The 18,941-nt window shown below is 43.6% G+C and overlaps 1 protein-coding gene across 6 annotated transcripts in view; it reads left to right on the top strand.

The window, feature by feature from the left end:
- otof (otoferlin) overlaps window positions 1-18,941 on the top strand; it is a 34,075-nt gene that overhangs the window by 11,734 nt on the left and 3,400 nt on the right. Inside the window, exons 18-35 of one of the 6 annotated variants that reach the window (XM_031901882.1) lie at window positions 194-324; window positions 684-713; window positions 946-1,074; window positions 1,259-1,325; window positions 2,972-3,138; window positions 3,304-3,438; window positions 3,657-3,794; window positions 3,908-4,035; window positions 4,253-4,423; window positions 4,829-4,989; window positions 5,085-5,227; window positions 5,605-5,693; window positions 8,983-9,081; window positions 12,466-12,707; window positions 12,842-13,020; window positions 13,140-13,240; window positions 13,997-14,196; window positions 16,932-17,013. In XM_031901882.1, the coding sequence (XP_031757742.1) occupies window positions 194-324; window positions 684-713; window positions 946-1,074; window positions 1,259-1,325; window positions 2,972-3,138; window positions 3,304-3,438; window positions 3,657-3,794; window positions 3,908-4,035; window positions 4,253-4,423; window positions 4,829-4,989; window positions 5,085-5,227; window positions 5,605-5,693; window positions 8,983-9,081; window positions 12,466-12,707; window positions 12,842-13,020; window positions 13,140-13,240; window positions 13,997-14,177 (2,291 nt within the window). In that variant the 3' untranslated portion in view covers window positions 14,178-14,196; window positions 16,932-17,013. Of the gene's footprint in view, window positions 1-193; window positions 325-683; window positions 714-945; window positions 1,075-1,258; window positions 1,326-2,971; window positions 3,139-3,303; window positions 3,439-3,656; window positions 3,795-3,907; window positions 4,036-4,252; window positions 4,424-4,828; window positions 4,990-5,084; window positions 5,228-5,604; window positions 5,694-8,675; window positions 8,775-8,982; window positions 9,082-12,465; window positions 12,708-12,841; window positions 13,021-13,139; window positions 13,241-13,996; window positions 14,197-16,931; window positions 17,119-18,941 lie in introns of those variants that run through there. The other 5 variants (XM_031901885.1, XM_031901881.1, XM_031901884.1 and 2 more) reach the window with 5 other exon arrangements.

Genomic DNA, 18,941 nt, shown 5'->3' with positions numbered 1-18,941 from the left:
ACAATTACAGTTTCTGTCTATGACTGACGACTTGTCATTCTTTGGACCACTATATATGTTTCATGGTTTTGTTCTCTCCGACCCATCTTCACGTTGTCTGTTTTCAGCATTCTGCCTTTTATCTAACGACTCCAAGCTGCCTCTTACCTTCAGTCTGTCCTCTCCTCTGCTCTTTCCTGTCCTCCCTTTCTAGCTAAACTCATGAATGGCTACTTGGCAATGACCAATGGAAGGCCCCGCTCTCGCACCACAGGTGAAATAGTTATCAACATGGAGCCCGAAGCGCCCGTCAAGAAGATGGAGACAATGGTGAAACTGGAAGCCGTGAGTTCCGTTTTATTCTGCTGGGGGCGGGGTTACATTAAAAAAAATCCCTCTTTTTTGAAGAAGAATTATGAAATAATGTAAGGTAGAGCAAAAGGTAGGTTCCCCATCTTGATATGTTTAGTTTAGTCCCCCAAAACCACAAGTTGCCATTATAGTGTTCTAGTCCCACCCACTGCTTGAGTTGACTTGCCCCTCCCCATCAAACACTCTAAGCCAGCCCTCCACCTTCTCATTTAATGCAAACACAGTCTTGCCAGTGATGTTGCTCTTTGTGTTGGGTTGTCCATTTGTGTTGACGTCTGTGAGTAAAATTCCATTTGTTTCTGTTCCCATTTTGTTTCATTTCCACGTGGCAGAATTCCGACGCGGTGGTTAAAGTAGACGTGGTAAGTTCTTCTACTTATTTACATTGTTCTTCAAGTCAAGAACGGCAGCCAGTTGGGCCACATGGGCCACCGCCATGGCAAAAGTCACTCAGGGTTGCAGCTTTCTTTGCAATGTGGCTGATGACGTTGAACCGGCTCCATTACAAACTAATCTTTTAGCCTAACGAATTACTATTAGTTGATTAGCAGATAGGAGCCTCATTGTCTGTCTGTCTGTCTGTCTATGTGGTAGAGCGAGGAAGAAAAAGACAAGAAGAAGAAGAAGAAGAAAGGAGTAGAGGAGATAGAGGAAGAGGAGCCAGATGAGAGCATGTTGGACTGGTGGTCCAAATACTTTGCTTCCATTGAAACCATGAAGGAGGTAAGTGGTGGTTCAATGTGGCTTCCTTGGCTTTGTGGAGAGGCAACTGTAGAATCCTACCCAATTCCCTTCCATACGTTGTCTTCTCCTCCCCTTCACTCGCCCATAGCCAACGTTACCCACTGAAATGGCAATCGAAGTCTGTGACTTGGTCTTACTCATCCATCTTCTCTTCCCCACTCAGCAACTGCGCCAACAGGAAGCGGCAGCCGCCGAAGCCGAAGAGAAGGAAGAGATGGAGATCGCAGAGGGTACTTGGCAGGGTGTATATGTGCTTGTTATACGTGTGTGGGCATTTTATGGTCAGTCCTTCGTACCGTGATAAGATTCAATTAGTGTAATGGGTTTAGCCATAGACTTCCCTATTGAGCACAAACCTTTTGCTCCACCAAAGCAGCTCATCCTACGGCGCTAAAGTCTGTGGAACAAAACCATAAACTGCACCCCCAAATTAGCTAAAAACCTTCTTTACAGGTTATATCTATTCCCTATGAGCATGTCCCCCCCTGTGTGCCAATATATGTGTGTGTCCCCCCCATTATCTTCACCTTTGTCCATGTGTATTAAGGCAATGAAAGTTGGCTTCCTAATAGGGTGAGAATCATAAAGACACATTTCTGCCTGTCCTTATACCCAGTGCTTTACATTAGCACTTGAGTGGCTAAATAGAACTACGTTGCAGCTACTAGGAGGAGTAGGAACCCAAGAAATTCTTCTGGGAAATTGGTAAGAGCTGGATTTAGTAGTAGACTCCTTGCCACCAGGAAATGTTCATGCTGATTGGTTGACTTTGATCAGGTGACTTCAAACTATTAACCCTGTTGACGACATGTTTGAATTCAACCAACCAGTGGCTTCAGTATTGAAGGCTTATGGTAAACAGCTACTCACACATCCATAGGCTACACCAATGGTGCGAGGCCTTGAATATGGTGGAGGCCAGGTCGTAATGTGACTATAACTCTCACAAAAGAGGGCACCAGTGGTTCTTGAACTTAACCATTGACTGTTTATTTAACTTAATCCACAATAGAAGGGTATACAGGATTCGCTCATAGCACAGATGATTTATATACTCACGGTACTTGGTCAATAAGACTCTATCCCCATAGGGTCAATCAAGGCACAATATGTAGCAACACAAAAACAGTGGGTTACCCTCAGCTTTTGGGGATCTCATTCCAAATGGAACCCAGGCATTTCTCTGTCTAGCCCTGAGTCTGTACACTTGGTCCCTACTTCTGGGCAATAGAAAACCCTGGATATTATTCCCACTGACTATTCTCTTCGGAGCCAAAGCTCCTCAACGAACTAGTTCTAACTACCTGACTATCTAGACTTAAACCTAAGCCTCAAACCTGCCTGCTCAGGTAGGCATCTACACAAAATGGAACCCAGAGAACATGGCTGCTTTGCCCTTTATATTATTACACAATGCCATCTAGTGGCCAAACTAGAAAATACACTGGTCATACTTTGACCCAGGAAAACCTGACTTACTTCTCTTTACGGATCAGGACCCCATAGGCATCTAAAGTACTAGGGGACTGCCAGGGAAGAAGGGGCAACCATTTTAACAGTCTTCTACAGTATTATTTAAAACACTGAGTAGATGTTGTTGGAAAGCCCCAGCTTGAAGGTATTGTTACTGTCGGTAAGTACCAAGGCTTCTATTATGCATACATTGTTTCTGTTGGGGGTTAATGAGGTCTCATTACACCAGAGTGTATTGCCCAACAGAAGAGAAGAATGAATGCATGTAGAAGGTGATAGTAGGAGTGGGGGGCTAATGGCCACCCATCCATCAAACTATCTGTCAACTTTCATGCACATCACTGTGTATTTCATGTCGGTTCCTTCCATCTCCCATTCCATCCGCCTTGTGCCGTGTGATTAGAGATCAAAACTGATGACTCTCCCATGAAAGGCAACAAGGGCCCCACGAAGAACAAGGAGAAGGTCAAAGCCCCAAAAGAGGAGAAGAAGAACAAGAAGCAGCAACAGCAGCAGCAACAAGCCGATCAGGCCGAGAAGAAGAACAAGCAAAAGATCGATGAGTTAAAGGTACAGTTGAGAGCAACATTCAACCAATGATGTCTCTAGGTTCAATAATGCCACCTGGGGTGCCATTTAGACTCTGGTTCCTGGGCAGACTTCAGGGTGCGCTCAGTCTTCAGAACCATACCAGCATGAATTCAATGTTAATGGGGGCAAATGATTGTATTTCAGGTGTACAACAAGGAGTTGGAGACCGAGTATGACAACTTTGAGGACTGGCTCCATACATTTAACTTGTTACGAGGGAAGATTGGAGATGATGACGATACTGTAAGCGAAGAAGAGCGAATTGTTGGGAGGTTTAAGGTGAGTATTGACTTGAGGATTCTGGTCCAACAAGGTCTCCACCGATTGGGGACAGTGACTTTTTTAGTTGCTGAACTACCAGCTGATATCACTGGTTCCATACGGCCTTCATCACTAAAGGCAAAAACACCTATATATATGTATAGACCAGAGACATGTGACCAATATTTGTGCTTTGGGCTGGTCCCATTGGGCCTTATGTGTGTATTTTATCTCAGGGTTCCATGTGTGTGTACAAAGTTCCTTTGCCAGAAGACGTCACAAAGGAAGCCGGGTATGACCCAAACTTCGGCATGTTCCAAGGAATCCCTAACAACGACCCAATGAATGTGCTGGTCAGAGTTTATGTCGTGAGGGTAAGTCTGTCGATAAGGATGGATAATGCACCTCGGTCATTTCAGTTCTGGTGATAAAGCAAAGGGCCCCCTGGGAATGTGTTGGCAAAACTTGACGTGAGTCCTTCTTTTAGGCCACCGATCTTCATCCAGCTGATATCAATGGTAAAGCGGATCCATATGTTGTCATAAAACTAGGAAAAACTGATATAAAAGATAAGGAAAACTACATCTCCAAGCAGCTAAACCCTGTCTTCGGAAAGTGAGTATGGCTGGCAAAGACTTATGGTGTCTGCCCATAAAGTCAATAAAAAAGCCCAGGGAGCTACCATTTTACTGCCACTGATGTCATAGCACAGTCCTTGTCTATGGGTCAGGCCCATAGAAACGCAATAGTAGCCTTCTGGGAGTTAGTAATATCAGTCGGGGGGGGGACAAGGACATCATCCCTCGAGGTAAAACTACGTTATCTTCCACAGGTCCTTTGATATTGAGGCCACTTTTCCGATGGAGTCCATGCTTACAGTTGCGGTTTATGACTGGGATCTGGTGGGGACGGATGATCTGATCGGTGAAACCAAAATCGACCTGGAAAACCGTTACTACAGCAAGCACAGGGCGACTTGTGGTATCTCAAAGACATATGCCATGTATGTATGTTGTGTTGGCCGGTCCAAGAGTCTTTGGCTTTAGTTTAGGTAGCTGGGAAATATATTTTATTTAACTTAAGCCATACACACAGAGAGAGGTCATATCATGGGTGGTTGGTCATAGGAACTAATGTTCAATATTTAGAACAATGAATCAATACTGGCAAACTGATCATTCATTGGTCGGCAGGATGGCTATGCATGTAACTCACTATGCCAGTTGGGAACCAGCCTAAATATCATCCTATGCTATTATCATTCTATAGTCAATGACTTGTTTGGGGCAAATCAACCAACATTTTCACTTGACAAAACAACCAATATCCATGGCATGAACGTTGAAGACAACCCATAACCCATTAATGTGAATATGTTCAACCTATTTCTACACTCTTTTTATCTTAGTCACGGGTACAACTTGTGGAGGGACCCAGTGAAGCCTACACAAATCTTATCCAAACTTTGCAAAGAAGGGAAGATCGATGGACCTCATTATGGCCCTGGTGGAAGAGTGAAAGTCACGAATCGGGTATTCACTGGTCCCACAGAAATTGATGATGAAAATGGTAACTGTCTCTTTGCCCTGTGTGCCTGTAAAGTCCATGTTATGCTTTGGTTTCATGTTTCATGATGCTACATGTTGGTGGATGTCCTGCTGTAGGTCAGAAGAAACAAACGGATGAGCACCTTGCACTCTCGGTCCTTCAGCACTGGGAGGACATTCCTCGGGTGGGATGTAAGCTGGTCCCAGAGCATGTAGAAACGAGGCCTTTGTTAAACCCAGACAAACCTGGAATTGAGCAGGTAAAGACATGTGGGTCATTTGCTTCCCTAAAGCCAAGAATTGTTCTACAACAGTGGTTCTCAACCTTCCTAATGCCGCGGTCGTTTAGTACAGTTCCTCATGTTGTGGTGACCCCCAACCATAAAATTATTCCTAAGACCATCGGAAATATGTGTTTTCCGATGGTCTTAGGCGACCCCTGTGAAAGGGTGGTTCCACCCCCCAAAGGGGTCCCGACCCACGGGTTGAGAACCGCTGGTCTACAAGGTCAATGAGATGTCCCCGTCAGAGAAAAGGAAGTCATTACAGAAATTCTAATAAATGAATGAGAATTACTAGTTACCATATTCTTTCTCCTTCATTTAAGTTAATTGGTATTTTTATTTGTTTCTCACAGGGCCGCATAGAAATGTGGGTAGACATGTTCCCCATGGACATGCCTGCGCCAGGTCCTGCCATTGATATCTCTCCAAGGAAGCCAAAAAGGTACCTGTCAGAACATTCATTTGGTCTTGGGGGAATTTAAAAAATCCAGAAATTAATATTATATTATTATATATAATAATATATAATGGAATATTTACTAAATATCACCAACCTGATATTTGACAGGGGATCTCAAGCCCCAGCTACAGGTTGTAAGTCATGGGTTTGCACTGCCATCTTTAATACGCTTTTCCCATGCTGCCATTTTGTAATTGTTGACTTAAGTAGTAATGAAAGAAACATTGTTTAACTCTAATGAACATTAACACTAATTAGTAGCTCAATTTACTTCTATCAAAGATGTTTTGGAGACCAGTGGGGCTTTTGTAGGATGAGATATAAAGTCTGCCATCAACGTCCCTTTAGCCTTCACTGCCCCATCTTGATTAAACCGTTTGCTTTTGTGTCACTGGCCATTTATTATATTTGAACAGTCATTCCATTCATTGCTCAAATGTCTTCTCAGAACAGAGGGCTGGGATCTTGACATACCTTTCCCGTCTCAAAGATTTTGCAAGTCATGTATTAAGAGTTGTGTGTTAATGTTTCTGCCACTTGAGATGATGCAATTTGCCAAATACTTAAAGAGATTTTATAGATACAGAGAAATACCAGAAATGTCAGTAGAAAGTTTGGAATCTGACAGAAAGAACAAGCTGAGTGTAAGCTGTATAAGGTGGGGAATCAGGTGGGGACTCAGGAACCAAGGTGAGGCACTCAAGAACCAAGGCGAGGAACACCGAAACCAAGGCAGGGAACTGAGGAACCAAGGCAGGGAACTGAGGAACCAAGGCATGGAACTGAGGAACCAAGGCAGGGAACTGAGGAACTAAGGCAAGGACTTAGGAACCAAGGCAGGGAACTGAGGAACCAAGGCAGGGAACTGAGGAACTAAGGCAAGGACTTAGGAACCAAGGCAGGGAACTGAGGAACTAAGGCAAGGACTTAGGAACCAAGGCAGGGAACTGAGGAACCAAGGCAAGGACTTAGGAACCAAGGCAAGGACTCGGAAACCAAAGAAGAGTCTCAAGAACCAAAGAAGAAACTCGGAAACCAAGGCAGAGACTCAGGAACCAAGCCGAGGACTCAAGAACCAAGGCAAGAATTTAGTAACCAAAGCAGGGTCTCAGGAACCAAAACAGAGACTCGAAAACCAAGGCAAGGACTCAGGAATCAAGGAAAGGACTCAAGAACCAAGGCAAGAACTTAGGAACCAAAGCTGGGCCTCAGGAATCAGGGCCGAAACTCATATACCAAGGCAGGGTACTCAGAAACCAAGACAAGAATTTAGAAATCAAGGCAGAGACTCAGGAACAAAGGTGAGGACTCAAGAACCAAGGCAAGAGCTTAGGAACCAAAGCTGGGTCTCAGGAACCAAGGCAGAAACTCATATACCAAGGCGGGGTACTCAGGAACCAAGACAAGAACTCAGAAATCAAGGCAGAGACTCAGGAACCAATGTGGGGTACACAGGAAGCAAAAAAGGGTCTCGGGAATCAAGGCAGGGTCACAGACACAACAACAGGGATCACGGCAAAAAGTAAGCAACTGTCAGCATCTAGAGGGGGAGATAATTGAATCAGAATTGAAAGAATTATTAGGGCAATTCATGAAGGCAAGGTCACAAAGCCATAGTGGCTCAACATATAAATGGGTTGCCAGTTCCATCCTGAGCACAGGGTCTGAGAATCCCACAGTTTATTATTGGACATTTAGATCAGACATAATTGAATCAGATTAAATTCATTAGGTGGCCTTCAACTAAATAGACAATATTTCACAACCACTAGTGCAATCTGGTCATTTGGTCAACTAATAAAGTGGTCATATTCATCTGCCTTGATTGGCCAGTTCAGACCCCATGGTTGGACCCTTAGGTGAATGCTTAATCTGCTACAGAACTCTATCAGGAATATTTGCTATGCAAGCCTCAATCTTTAGAAGCTGTTGTAGAAGGTCTGTCAACAATATGTTCTCTAATAAATGCTTGTTCTAGCGTTACAGCCATACTGGCAACCAAACCGAAGCACGGTAAGTGTTCTTGTAGCATCTCCAGGGTCTGTATCTGATAATGGCAGGTCTGAAGCAACTGGACTTCTGAGTCTTCTTGAACATGTTTCACCACTCATGGTTTTCACCAACAAGCAAGTGTGGTTGCTTTAGACTTCTCACCATTAGATACTTCATATCATGACCGGATGAATGAAAACCTATAGACATTGCCAAGGATGGTCTATGATATCAACTTATTAAACACCAACTGCAATTAAGTGATCTCTACAGATAAATATACGGCGGATGTCCCTCTGAGATCTCTGCTATTGTGGGCGACTAACCGCTCCGAAATGCAACAATAGGAGTCGCCGGAGGAAAGGGCATCACGTTGCTTCGGTATTCAGAAGTTGCGTGAAGTTTTCTCCTGCTGGCAACTTCGGAAAACCAAATCGATGCGAAGGGCTTTCCACCAATGCCCAAAGGAATGAGATTTCGGAGTGGTTAGCAGAGATCTAACATGAGTGGCTGAACCGCTCCCTGGGACATTAGCCTAAGAGCTCACACTCTATATATGCTCACATGGGGGGCTATTAACAGACCGTGCATATTTCTATGGAATGTTTATCTCATCTCCCTATTTAATATATCACTCTGACCTCAACCTTGCCCTTCAAATCCCTGGCATCTTGAGCGTTTCCTGATAAGACTGGTATTTGATTGAGTAGGAAACCTCACAGATCCCATTTGTCTCTATCATAACCTTTCCCATCAGTATTACAAGCTACCCATAAGCCTCTGTCATCACTCAAACCAGTCCTACCCTGGAAGCCCTTATCTCCTTAGTGTTCTGTCCCATCACATTATGGCTTCCGTACTGATGGACGTACTTGGGTTCTCCGCTCACCATGGAGACCTTCTTCTTCTCGTTCCCCCGTTCCCCCCCTCTCTGAGCCCTTTCCTCACCGTGTCTCACTGTCTCCTTGCCAGATACGAGCTTAGAGTGATAATATGGAATACAGATGAGGTAATCCTGGAAGATGATGATTACTTCACAGGAGAAAAATCTAGTGACATATTTGTCAGGGGGTAGGTACAAGTGCCAGCTTGACTTTGTGTTGTGTGAGGGCTTCTGTGTACACTCGTGCTGCCCACGCCGGTCTCCATGCCACCACTGATGCCACTTTTGTGTTGTGTGTGATTAACAGAATTTTGCTTATTTTTTTTTTCCGCTTCTTTGTCCGGTTTCTTTTTTTTTTTTTTCTTTTTGTCTCCTCGTGTTTCACGTCGTGCCTAGTTTTGAGCTACGTGTTATTATTTGGAACACTGATGAAGTGATTCTAGAAGATGATGCTTTCATGACAGGAGAGAAGATGTCTGACATCTATGTCAAGGGGTAAATGATGCACGGCCCGTGTTCCCCAAACCCCACCCCTCCTTGTTACCCCTGGGCGTACAGAATGTGCACACCCCCTACCACCCATCACTGCTTGTGTCACTGCACTGAACTGCACTGAACTGCATCCTTGCCTGCTCGCTCCCATCTCTAGCTCGTCTCAGGGGTTGCTATGTGGTGGTCCCATTGGCTTGGTTATCAAATGAAACTGCTCTTCAGTCTCTAAGGCAACTAAATCTCAATTAAACGAACCAAAAAAAATGATATTAATAACAATTTCTTTCCTGGTTTATCCCACAATTACCTCCATTATTGTTACCAAGTGCTGAGAATACTCTCCAGTACTTTATAAATATCCAGTATGGCACCCGTGCCTTCATGTTAACAATGACCACAATCTCAAGATAGGTTTGGAGAAATGTACAGAACTCTAGGTCCAATGGTTCTAGTACCTACTGTAGTCTTCTTGGCTTTGTATCATTCTATGTTTGGGATGATAACAAGATTCAAAGAGCTATGGCTTTTTCTCCTGCAAGGAAGTTGGGTTCCTACTGGAAGACTTGGGTTCTTGAGGTCGTACCTCGACACTGCCAATGAGCCATTACGAAACGAAAGCAAACAAGAACTAATATGGCTTCCAAGCTTTGAAGCTTGCCAAATTGTTGAAGACCAACTAATAAATACGACTTCCCATAGGAGTCAATAGAACGTGGGTGAGTTCTTTTTGTATTTTTTTTACATCAAAGCTTGGAAGCCATATTGGTTTTGCTTGCTTGGCATTGGCTCCTTGACATTGGCTCATTGGCAGTGTCGAGATATGACCCTCAAGAAACTTGGTCTTCCATTAGGATATCAGATACGCCATCGCCGTCCCACCCTCAGAACTGGAGAGGTCTTTCTGGCCATGGTTCCACCGCACAATCCCACCAGCTGGAGATGGAGTGAGTGACTGCACACAGTGTGATTCGTGCGTTTGCACCAACAGAAAGGTTTCTTAGTTTTACGTTGCACCATGCAATATGCACTTACGGATTGTGCTTGTGGAATGCAGGTAAGTCCCCCCCCCCGTAGCCTCTTTGCTTTGGCGTGGTTGGCCATGCGCTCAGTGGATATGGACTCAATGCTAGCCCCACCAGAACCAAAGAGGTGTTTTTAACATTAAAAAAAGCCAAAAGAATAAACTCTCCCAGTCTGAGCCTGAAGATGAATGCATCACCCTAATGTTTTTGCATGTGGCTTTCTGTATCTTTCCTCTGTGTATTCTCCATATTACTGACATATCTGTATATATGTCCGCGCTATTGGGCATGTTGGATGGAGCCTGCTTGTCGGCATTTCCGCATGAGTACCTGCTTCTCATGCATGAAACGTAGCGGGTACGAGAGCCAAGGACCACATAGACGCCATTTTATTTCTGCATTGTCTTACAAATTCTCCTTTTTCCCCTTAAAGGGGAGGTTCACCTTTACGTTGCTTATTTTTTATGGCTTTTAAATTATTTCCCTTCTTCTTCAGCCTCTTTGCAGCTTTCAAATGGGGGTCACTGACCCCGGCAGCCAAACCCTATTGCTCTGTGAGGCTCCAGTTTTATTGTTATTGTTACTTTTTATTCCTTATCTTTCTATTCGGCCCCTCCCCTATTCATATACCAGCCTCTCATTCAAACCATATCCTGGTTACTAAGGTAATTTGGACCATAGCAACCAGATAGCTGCTGGAAAAGCCAAATTGGAGAGCTGTTGGACAAAAAATTAAATAACTAAAAAAACTGCAAATAGTTAAAGTGAAGACCAATTGCAAATCTTCTCAGAAGGTGAACAACCCCTTTAACATTTTCTAGCAGATAAGTATGGTATTAAAGACGTTACTTGTGGGTATCTGCCTGGCTTTGGGGGCTATCAGCAAGGTTTGCCCATAGGGGAAGATGTTGGCCAGTAAGCGAGCCAATCACCCATTCCCTAAGCACTTTTTACTGTAACCAGTGAGTCCTATTCCCTAGTAGCATCCCTTATAATTCAGCCAAACCAATAGAATTACTCCATGACGAATGAGTAGTTTGTATCCGGCTACTGATAACTTCATGTTACTACTGGGGAGAAGGTAGGGTGGCCACCTGTCCAGTTTTGACCCGGACTCCTTTAAGTAGGATGTAGAGAGTAATTTTCTGAGACAATTTGCAATTGGTCTTCATTTTTTATTATTTGCCGTTTTTTAGTTATTTCATTTTCAGTTTAGGAGTTTGGCATTTCAGCAGCTATTTGGTTGCTAGGGTGCAAGTTAGCTTAGCAACCAGGGAGTGGTTTGGATTAGACACTGGTATATGAATAGGAGAGTAAAGAAAGTCACAAAAAGTAACAATAACAATAAAACTGGAGCCTCACAGAGCAATAGGGTTTGGCTGCCGGGGTCAGTGACCCCCATTTGAAAGCTGCAAAGAGTCCGAAGAAGAAGGGAACCTACAACATTTGTATGAACGCTGAAGCTCTGACAGGAAGGAAGTAGATAAGAGAGTAACCCCCATATGTAATAAAAAGGCACTAAGTTTGCCCAGTAGCAGTAACCCATAGCAACCAAGATACTTGCTTTTAAACAGGTGACCAGTAAATTCTGCCTGCTGATTGGTTGAATCAGGGACAACTGGAAACAGAATCCAGGGAACATAACACACCTCTCCTTATTGAAGGGACTCTATGGGGCTTATTTACGGTTTCCCCCTCAGTTTTGACCCCAATAGTTCAGTTTTTCTTAGGGATTTTCGGGTCTCAACGGGTTTCAGCCTTGTGAACCCCAAACAATCATCTGGCCAATAAATGAAAAACATTGAGGTCGCCAAACGATCTTCTCCTGATGTGCCCGCCATAGGTAGGTGATATCGGGTTAATTTGGCCCTAAGGCCAAATGATCAAATTACAATGGCGGGTATAGGCACCGTTGGACCCAGGGCTACATCAACGAGCCCCAATCCAATGGAAAATCAAACCTGCCCCATTCAGATCTAGGCAATTTTAGGCCAGATATCGGCCGGGTAGGCCTGTCGGGGGAGCCCATACACAGGCAGATAAGCTGCTGAGTTGGTCTGAAGGACCTGAATCATTAGCTGGAATCTGCCCATCTATGGGCACCTTTACTCATCAGGCAGAATATAGATAGAGCTAGGGTTGCCCTAGTTTGGAGCCAGAAATCCCAATTTTGTTGAGCTGGAAGAGAAAGATAATAGGTCAGTGGTTGCCACTGGTATGGAATCCCTTTACATAGACACCTTCACAGTCACTGCTAATTAGGAAAACTCAACAAAGGCCAATAATGATAAAGGGAAATAATGTGATGATATTAATATTCCCTTAATGACGGTCTCTGGCTTTGCCTTCTGGATGACTGACACAGGTGGCTGAAGGGACAGCAGGAAGACAAACAAGACACGGATGTCCACTATCATTCCCTTACTGGGGAGGGGAACTTCAACTGGAGGTTCTTGTTCCCTTTTGATTACCTTATGGCAGAGGAGAAGATTGTCATCTCCAAGAAAGAGTCCATGTTCTCTTGGGATGAGACCGAGTACAAGATCCCGGCTCGTCTCACTCTCCAGGTCTGGGATGCCGACCACTTCTCAGCAGATGACTTTCTCGGTATGTATTCCTGGGAAGGGTTGTCCCTTCTAGAGTTGACCATCTAGAACAGAGTCGGCCCTTCAGTTGTTGCTAAACTTCAAATCTAGAATGCATAAGGTCTGCCTCAAACATATTTCTAAAATCTCAAACAGGAGCCATAGAATTAGACTTGAATCGCTTTCCCCGAGGGGCAAAAACAGCGAAACAGTGTTCGATAGAAATGGCGGAACCCGACGTCGATCTGCCAATGGTCTCAATCTTCAAACAGAAGAGGGTGAAGGGATGGTGGCCTTTCGTTGCCAGGAATGAAAACGATGAGATGGAGCTGACTGTAAGACACTGTTCAGTATTGTCCTGCTTATTATTCGGGTGTAGCCAGAGGATCCCAACGAGATCCCAACAAAATGCCTAAATCACCCAGATTAATGTGTTTTATTTGTCACCATTTAGGGTAAAGTGGAGGCGGAGCTTCACCTTCTCTCAGCAGAGGAGGCAGAGAAGACCCCGGCAGGGCTTGGGCGCAATGAACCAGATCCTCTTGAAAAACCAAAGTAAGGATCTTTCTTCATTGTTTTGTAACCATGGTGTCTTTTCTGATATTCTATGCCTGACTTGTCCAACCTGCGCCACCAATGTTGATCTCTCATGGTAACTTCACCTTTAGAACCTTCTCTATCACAAAAGATGTCTATTCACTCATCTTGTCACCTTTCCTATTGTAGTGCTCCCCCAGAGACAGTAGGTCCTTCCCATCCCCATCTGTCCCTTTTCTTATCCCCACTGGATACTTCTGTCAGACATATCATCCTCTTCCATCGTTCCTCAACTGGGCATTTCCAGATCTCTGCCCAGACTAGTAGCTACCAAAGTTGGCCAAATATGGGCAGATCTATGATCTGGACAGGCAAGGTGACCACAAATTTACAAGCAAGGTCAAAAACTGGTCAATGTTTTGTGCAGTTGATGGTCAGTGTAGATCCAAATATCTATATTTAGCTTCGGCCTCCAACTGAGAGGTTCATGAGTTCTATGGCAGAAAAGATCCATGCCTTTAATGCTGTCCCACATAGCTCCATGTCTTTTTGACCTTGGTCAGCCCTCTTCCTGGGGTTCCTGAGGCTTTTGATGTGCAATGAACTGAGGAGATCATATATTATATTGTCTTATGGAGACAATTGCCAATAGAGGTCACATCTTCCCATATGGAAATACCAGTTGCATGTCTCCATTCTATTTCTTGTTGGTATCTTGATTTCCCTTTCTTTCTTGTTTCTGTCCTTTCCTCCTACTCATCATGTGTCCTCCAGCCGCCCCGATACAAGTTTCATCTGGTTTCTGAACCCCCTGAAGTCTATCCGCTATTTCATCTGGCACACTTATCGCTGGTTGATCCTGAAAATCCTCATCCTCATCCTCCTTCTCCTCATGGTGGGGCTTTTCCTTTACTCTTTGCCTGGATACCTGGTAAAGAAGATCCTGGGAGCCTGAGGGTTTCTTATCACTGATGGTACAGTCCCTTCCATTCTTCCTGATTACACGTGCATCCCAGCCAATCACATCTGCATTGTTTGGATTCTGTCTCTGGTTCTGCATGTATTCCTGATATGTAGGCATACAGGTAAATACCCGAATAAAGGAAATATCTATTGAGTTCGTTTACCACAATGCGGCCAGTGAGCAATTGTCACTGTGAAGTTCCAGTGGTTGCCACTTCCCAAACAGGTCTCTTATAGTCAACAGGGGCTCATCCTCTAGCCATGGAAGCCAAAGTACCTGGGGTTTCCTCAATGTCATCTCCCACCAAATGTTTCCCAACAGGTCTCCCACCACCACGATCAATGGGGTCTCTTCCTCTAGCCCCTGGTACTGGAAATATTGGGGTCACTCACTTTCAATATAAACTGCTTCCTGATTCTCACATTTACTCAAGTTTCCTTTATTTCGATAGGTACCTGCCACCATTTCCCCTTCATCATTCAACCTCATCAACCAACCTCATGTCATTGGAGAGATAATGATCCAGTTTTTTTAGGCCTGAATCCCTCTTCACATTAAATCATAACATGAAATAAGGTCTTTAATAGGCCTGGAATGGATTATTATTTCCCTCATAACATGGGGTTGATTGACATCTCTGATACCCACTCACTGGCACACAGGGTTTGGGTTTGGCTCTAGGAGGCCACAATGTTCCCCTCAGGGGTTCTACTCAACTGATACAAGTGAGACTTCCCCCGAGTCTGCTCCACTTAGCATTGGCCATGGAGATGCTCCAAGCCTCTTTGGTGGCAGATCCCTGTTTTTCTCATTTCCATCGGTTTCTTTCCGACTTGATGATGTCCAGAACATATTTTCTTCTCTTTCTCTTTGAAGAGAGTCAGATCCTTTGGGTAGAATTAGTTAACAAAAAGGGACAATAATTGAGATTATTTTTTGCCACTCTGGTTCCATATTTTGACCTAGATGGGCAGGAAATAATTGCTTCTAAGTCTTTTCCCTCTTCTTTTGCCCCAGTTTGCATATCCCCTGGGTCCCTTCTTGTTCCCTAATTTCCTAGTTGCATTTAGAACGATCCACTTGTTCCCTAATTTCCTGGTTGCATTTAGAATGATCCACTTGTTCCCTAATTTCCTGGTTGCATTTAGAATGATCCACTTGTTCCCTAATTTCCTGGTTGCATTTAGAATGATCCACTTGTTCCCTAATTTCCTGGTTGCATTTAGAACAATCCACTTGTTCCCTAATTTCCTGGTTGCATTTAGAACGATCCACTTGTTCCCTAATTTCCTGGTTGCATTTAGAACAATCCACTTGTTCCCTAATTTCCTGGTTGCATTTAGAATGATCCACTTGTTCCCTAATTTCCTGGTTGCATTTAGAACAATCCACTTGTTCCCTAATTTCCTGGTTGTGTTTAGAACGTTCCACTTGTTCCCTAATTTCCTGGTTGTGTTTAGAACGTTCCACTTGTTCCCTAATTTCCTGGTTGTGTTAGAACGTTCCACTTGTTCCCTAATTTCCTGGTTATGTTTAGAATGATCCACTTGTTCCCTAATTTCCTGGTTGCATTTAGAACGATCCACTTGTTCCCTAATTTCCTGGTTGCATTTAGAACAATCCACTTGTTCCCTAATTTCCTGGTTGCATTTAGAATGATCCACTTGTTCCCTAATTTCCTGGTTGCATTTAGAACAATCCACTTGTTCCCTAATTTCCTGGTTGTGTTTAGAACGTTCCACTTGTTCCCTAATTTCCTGGTTGTGTTTAGAACGTTCCACTTGTTCCCTAATTTCCTGGTTGTGTTAGAACGTTCCACTTGTTCCCTAATTTCCTGGTTATGTTTAGAATGATCCACTTGTTCCCTAATTTCCTGGTTGTGTTAGAACGTTCTACTTGTTCCCTAATTTCCTGGTTGTGTTAGAACGTTCCACTTGTTCCCTAATTTCCTGGTTATGTTTAGAATGATCCACTTGTTCCCTAATTTCCTGGTTGTGTTAGAACGTTCCACTTGTTCCCTAATTTCCTGGTTGTGTTTAGAATGATCCACTTGTTCCCTAATTTCATGGTTGCGTTTAGAACGATCCACTTGTTCCCTAATTTCCTGGTTGTGTTTAGAACGATCCACTTGTTCCCTAATTTCCTGGTTGTGTTTAGAACGATCCACTTGTTCCCTAATTTCCTGGTTGTGTTTAGAACGTTCCACTTGTTCCCAATTTCCTGGTTGCGGTTAGAACGTTCCACTTGTTCCCTAATTTCCTGGTTATGTTTAGAACGTTCCACTTGTTCCCTAATTTCTTGGTTATGTTTAGAATATTCCACTTGTTCCCTAATTTCCTGGTTGCATTTCGAACGTTCCACCCTTCACACTGTCTTCTGCTGATGGTCCCATACTGGCTTTCGCCATCGGTGGCAATAAGTGATCACATGGGGAGTTGGTGACACCCAATCAGATTTCATGACTGTACTCTGCTAAATAAGCTCACCCCATCACAGCAGATACTTTAGGTTCTAACTTGCACCAATCCTGTGACAGACGTTACGAAGGAACCAATATTTTCAGGGTTGCTGCTGTCCTTTTGTCTCCGTCCCTTGGCCGTTGCCCCAAACCTAACAACACTAACCTTTTGCTTTCTGCAGATCATTGCCGTTCAGATTAAAATGTGTTACTAACAGTTTAACCCCTCTCTCCCCTCTCCCACCCCCAATTCCCCCATCTTGTCTCCTATCTGCCGCCTTGGACAGTCGACCCGACACCTCGTTCATCTGGTTCCTCAACCCACTTAAGTCCATCAAGTATCTCATCTGTAATCGCTACAAGTGGCTCATCATTAAGATTGTGCTGGCGTTGCTGCTTTTGGCCATGGTGGCCCTCTTCCTCTACAGCATGCCCGGTTACATGGTGAAGAAGCTTCTGGGTGCATGAGGAGCCGACGGTTGAAGGACTCTCTCGTAGCTTGCTCTGTCCTTTTCCATCTCAAACGTTGAACTTTTAGCGAAAGCTTTGTCAGGACATCTGTTTTGTGTGAGATATTTGTAGCCCTAATGAATAGGAACAAAATGGGAGCCAGAGGGCGGCCATGGACTTGAATGAAACCGCATCCTCTACCACTGACGACCGAGCCGCTTCTACCTTTTGGCCTCAACTAAGGTGGAATCTTAGCTTTCTAGTTCAAGGTTCCTTTACATGATCCCAACTCTATTGGCTGCTGGGTGCAGAGAGTTCGTCTCCACCCAAAAATATGGGGAAAAAATGAAGAAGTTTGAGTTGGGGAGGAGCTTCCACCGTCTCGTTTTCTTACATTCCCTGTGGAATTAGATCAGTTTAGAATTTATATGGCAACAGAACCAAAAATATTAGCTCTGTGAATGCTGCCTATATAATCCCAATGGCTTCCCAATGAATAGTTTGGGGTATTGCTGATATTCTTGGGGGGGCTAAGGGATATATATACAGTAGATACATTCACCCCTAAACGTCACCCAACCAACGGGGATCAGGTGAGTACAGGGAATCACATGACCAAGGCGCTCTCTGGCGCCCACTAATCCATAGGCCGCAGAACAATTCTGAGAAGATCAAGGTCCGTTTTTATACGTTTGACATAAATCAGGGAAACAAAGCTGCCATTTTGGTTATTTCAGAGAAGGATTTTTAACAGTTTTGCAGGTGAATTGATGAAAAATAATACCGGTATGGGACCCGTTATCCAGAATGCTGAGCACTTGGGGATTTCTGGATAAGGGATCTTTCCATAATTTGGATCTCCATGCCTTAAGTCTACTGAGAGATAATTTAAATATTAAATAAACCCAATAGGGCTGTTCTGCCCCAATAAGGGGTAATTATATCTTAGTTGGGATCAAGTACAGGTACTGTTTTATTATTACAGAGAAAAGGGAATCATTTAACCATGAAATAAACCCAATAGGGCTGTTCTGCCCCCAATAAGGGGTAATTATATCTTAGTTGGGATCAAGTACAGGTACTGTTTTATTATTACAGAGAAAAGGGAATCATTTAACCATTAAATAAACCCAATAGGGCTGTTCTGCCCCAATAAGGGGTAATTATATCTTAGTTGGGATCAAGTACAGGTACTGTTTTATTATTACAGAGAAAAGGGAATCATTTAACCATTAAATAAACCCAATAGGGCTGTTCTGCCCCAATAAGGGGTAATTATATCTTAGTTGGGATCAAGTACAGGTACTGTTTTATTATTACAGAGAAAAGGGAATAATTTAACCATTAAATAAACCCAATAGGGCTGTTCTGCCCCCAATAAGGGGTAATTATATCTTAGTTGGGATCAAGTACAGGTACTGTTTTATTATTACAGAGAAAAGGGAATCATTTAACCATGAAATAAACCCAATAGGGCTGTTCTGCCCCAATAAGGGGTAATTATATCTTAGTTGGGATCAAGTACAGGTACTGTTTTATTATTACAGAGAAAAGGGAATCATTTAACCATTAAATAAACCCAATAGGGCTGTTCTGCCCCCAATAAGGGGTAATTATATCTTAGTTGGGATCAAGTACAGATACTGTTTTATTATTACAGAGAAAAGGGAATCATTTAACCATTAAATAAACCCAATAGGGCTGTTCTGCCCCCAATAAGGGGTAATTATATCTTAGTTGGGATCAAGTACAGGTACTGTTTTATTATTACAGAGAAAAGGGAATCATTTAACCATGAAATAAACCCAATAGGGCTGTTCTGCCCCAATAAGGGGTAATTATATCTT

The sequence above is a fragment of the Xenopus tropicalis genome, chromosome 5, assembly GCF_000004195.4.
Source record: "Xenopus tropicalis strain Nigerian chromosome 5, UCB_Xtro_10.0, whole genome shotgun sequence".
NCBI lineage: Eukaryota > Metazoa > Chordata > Amphibia > Anura > Pipidae > Xenopus > Xenopus tropicalis.
Note: the sequence above shows the minus strand (reverse complement) of the source record. Positions and strands in the feature narration are given on the sequence as shown.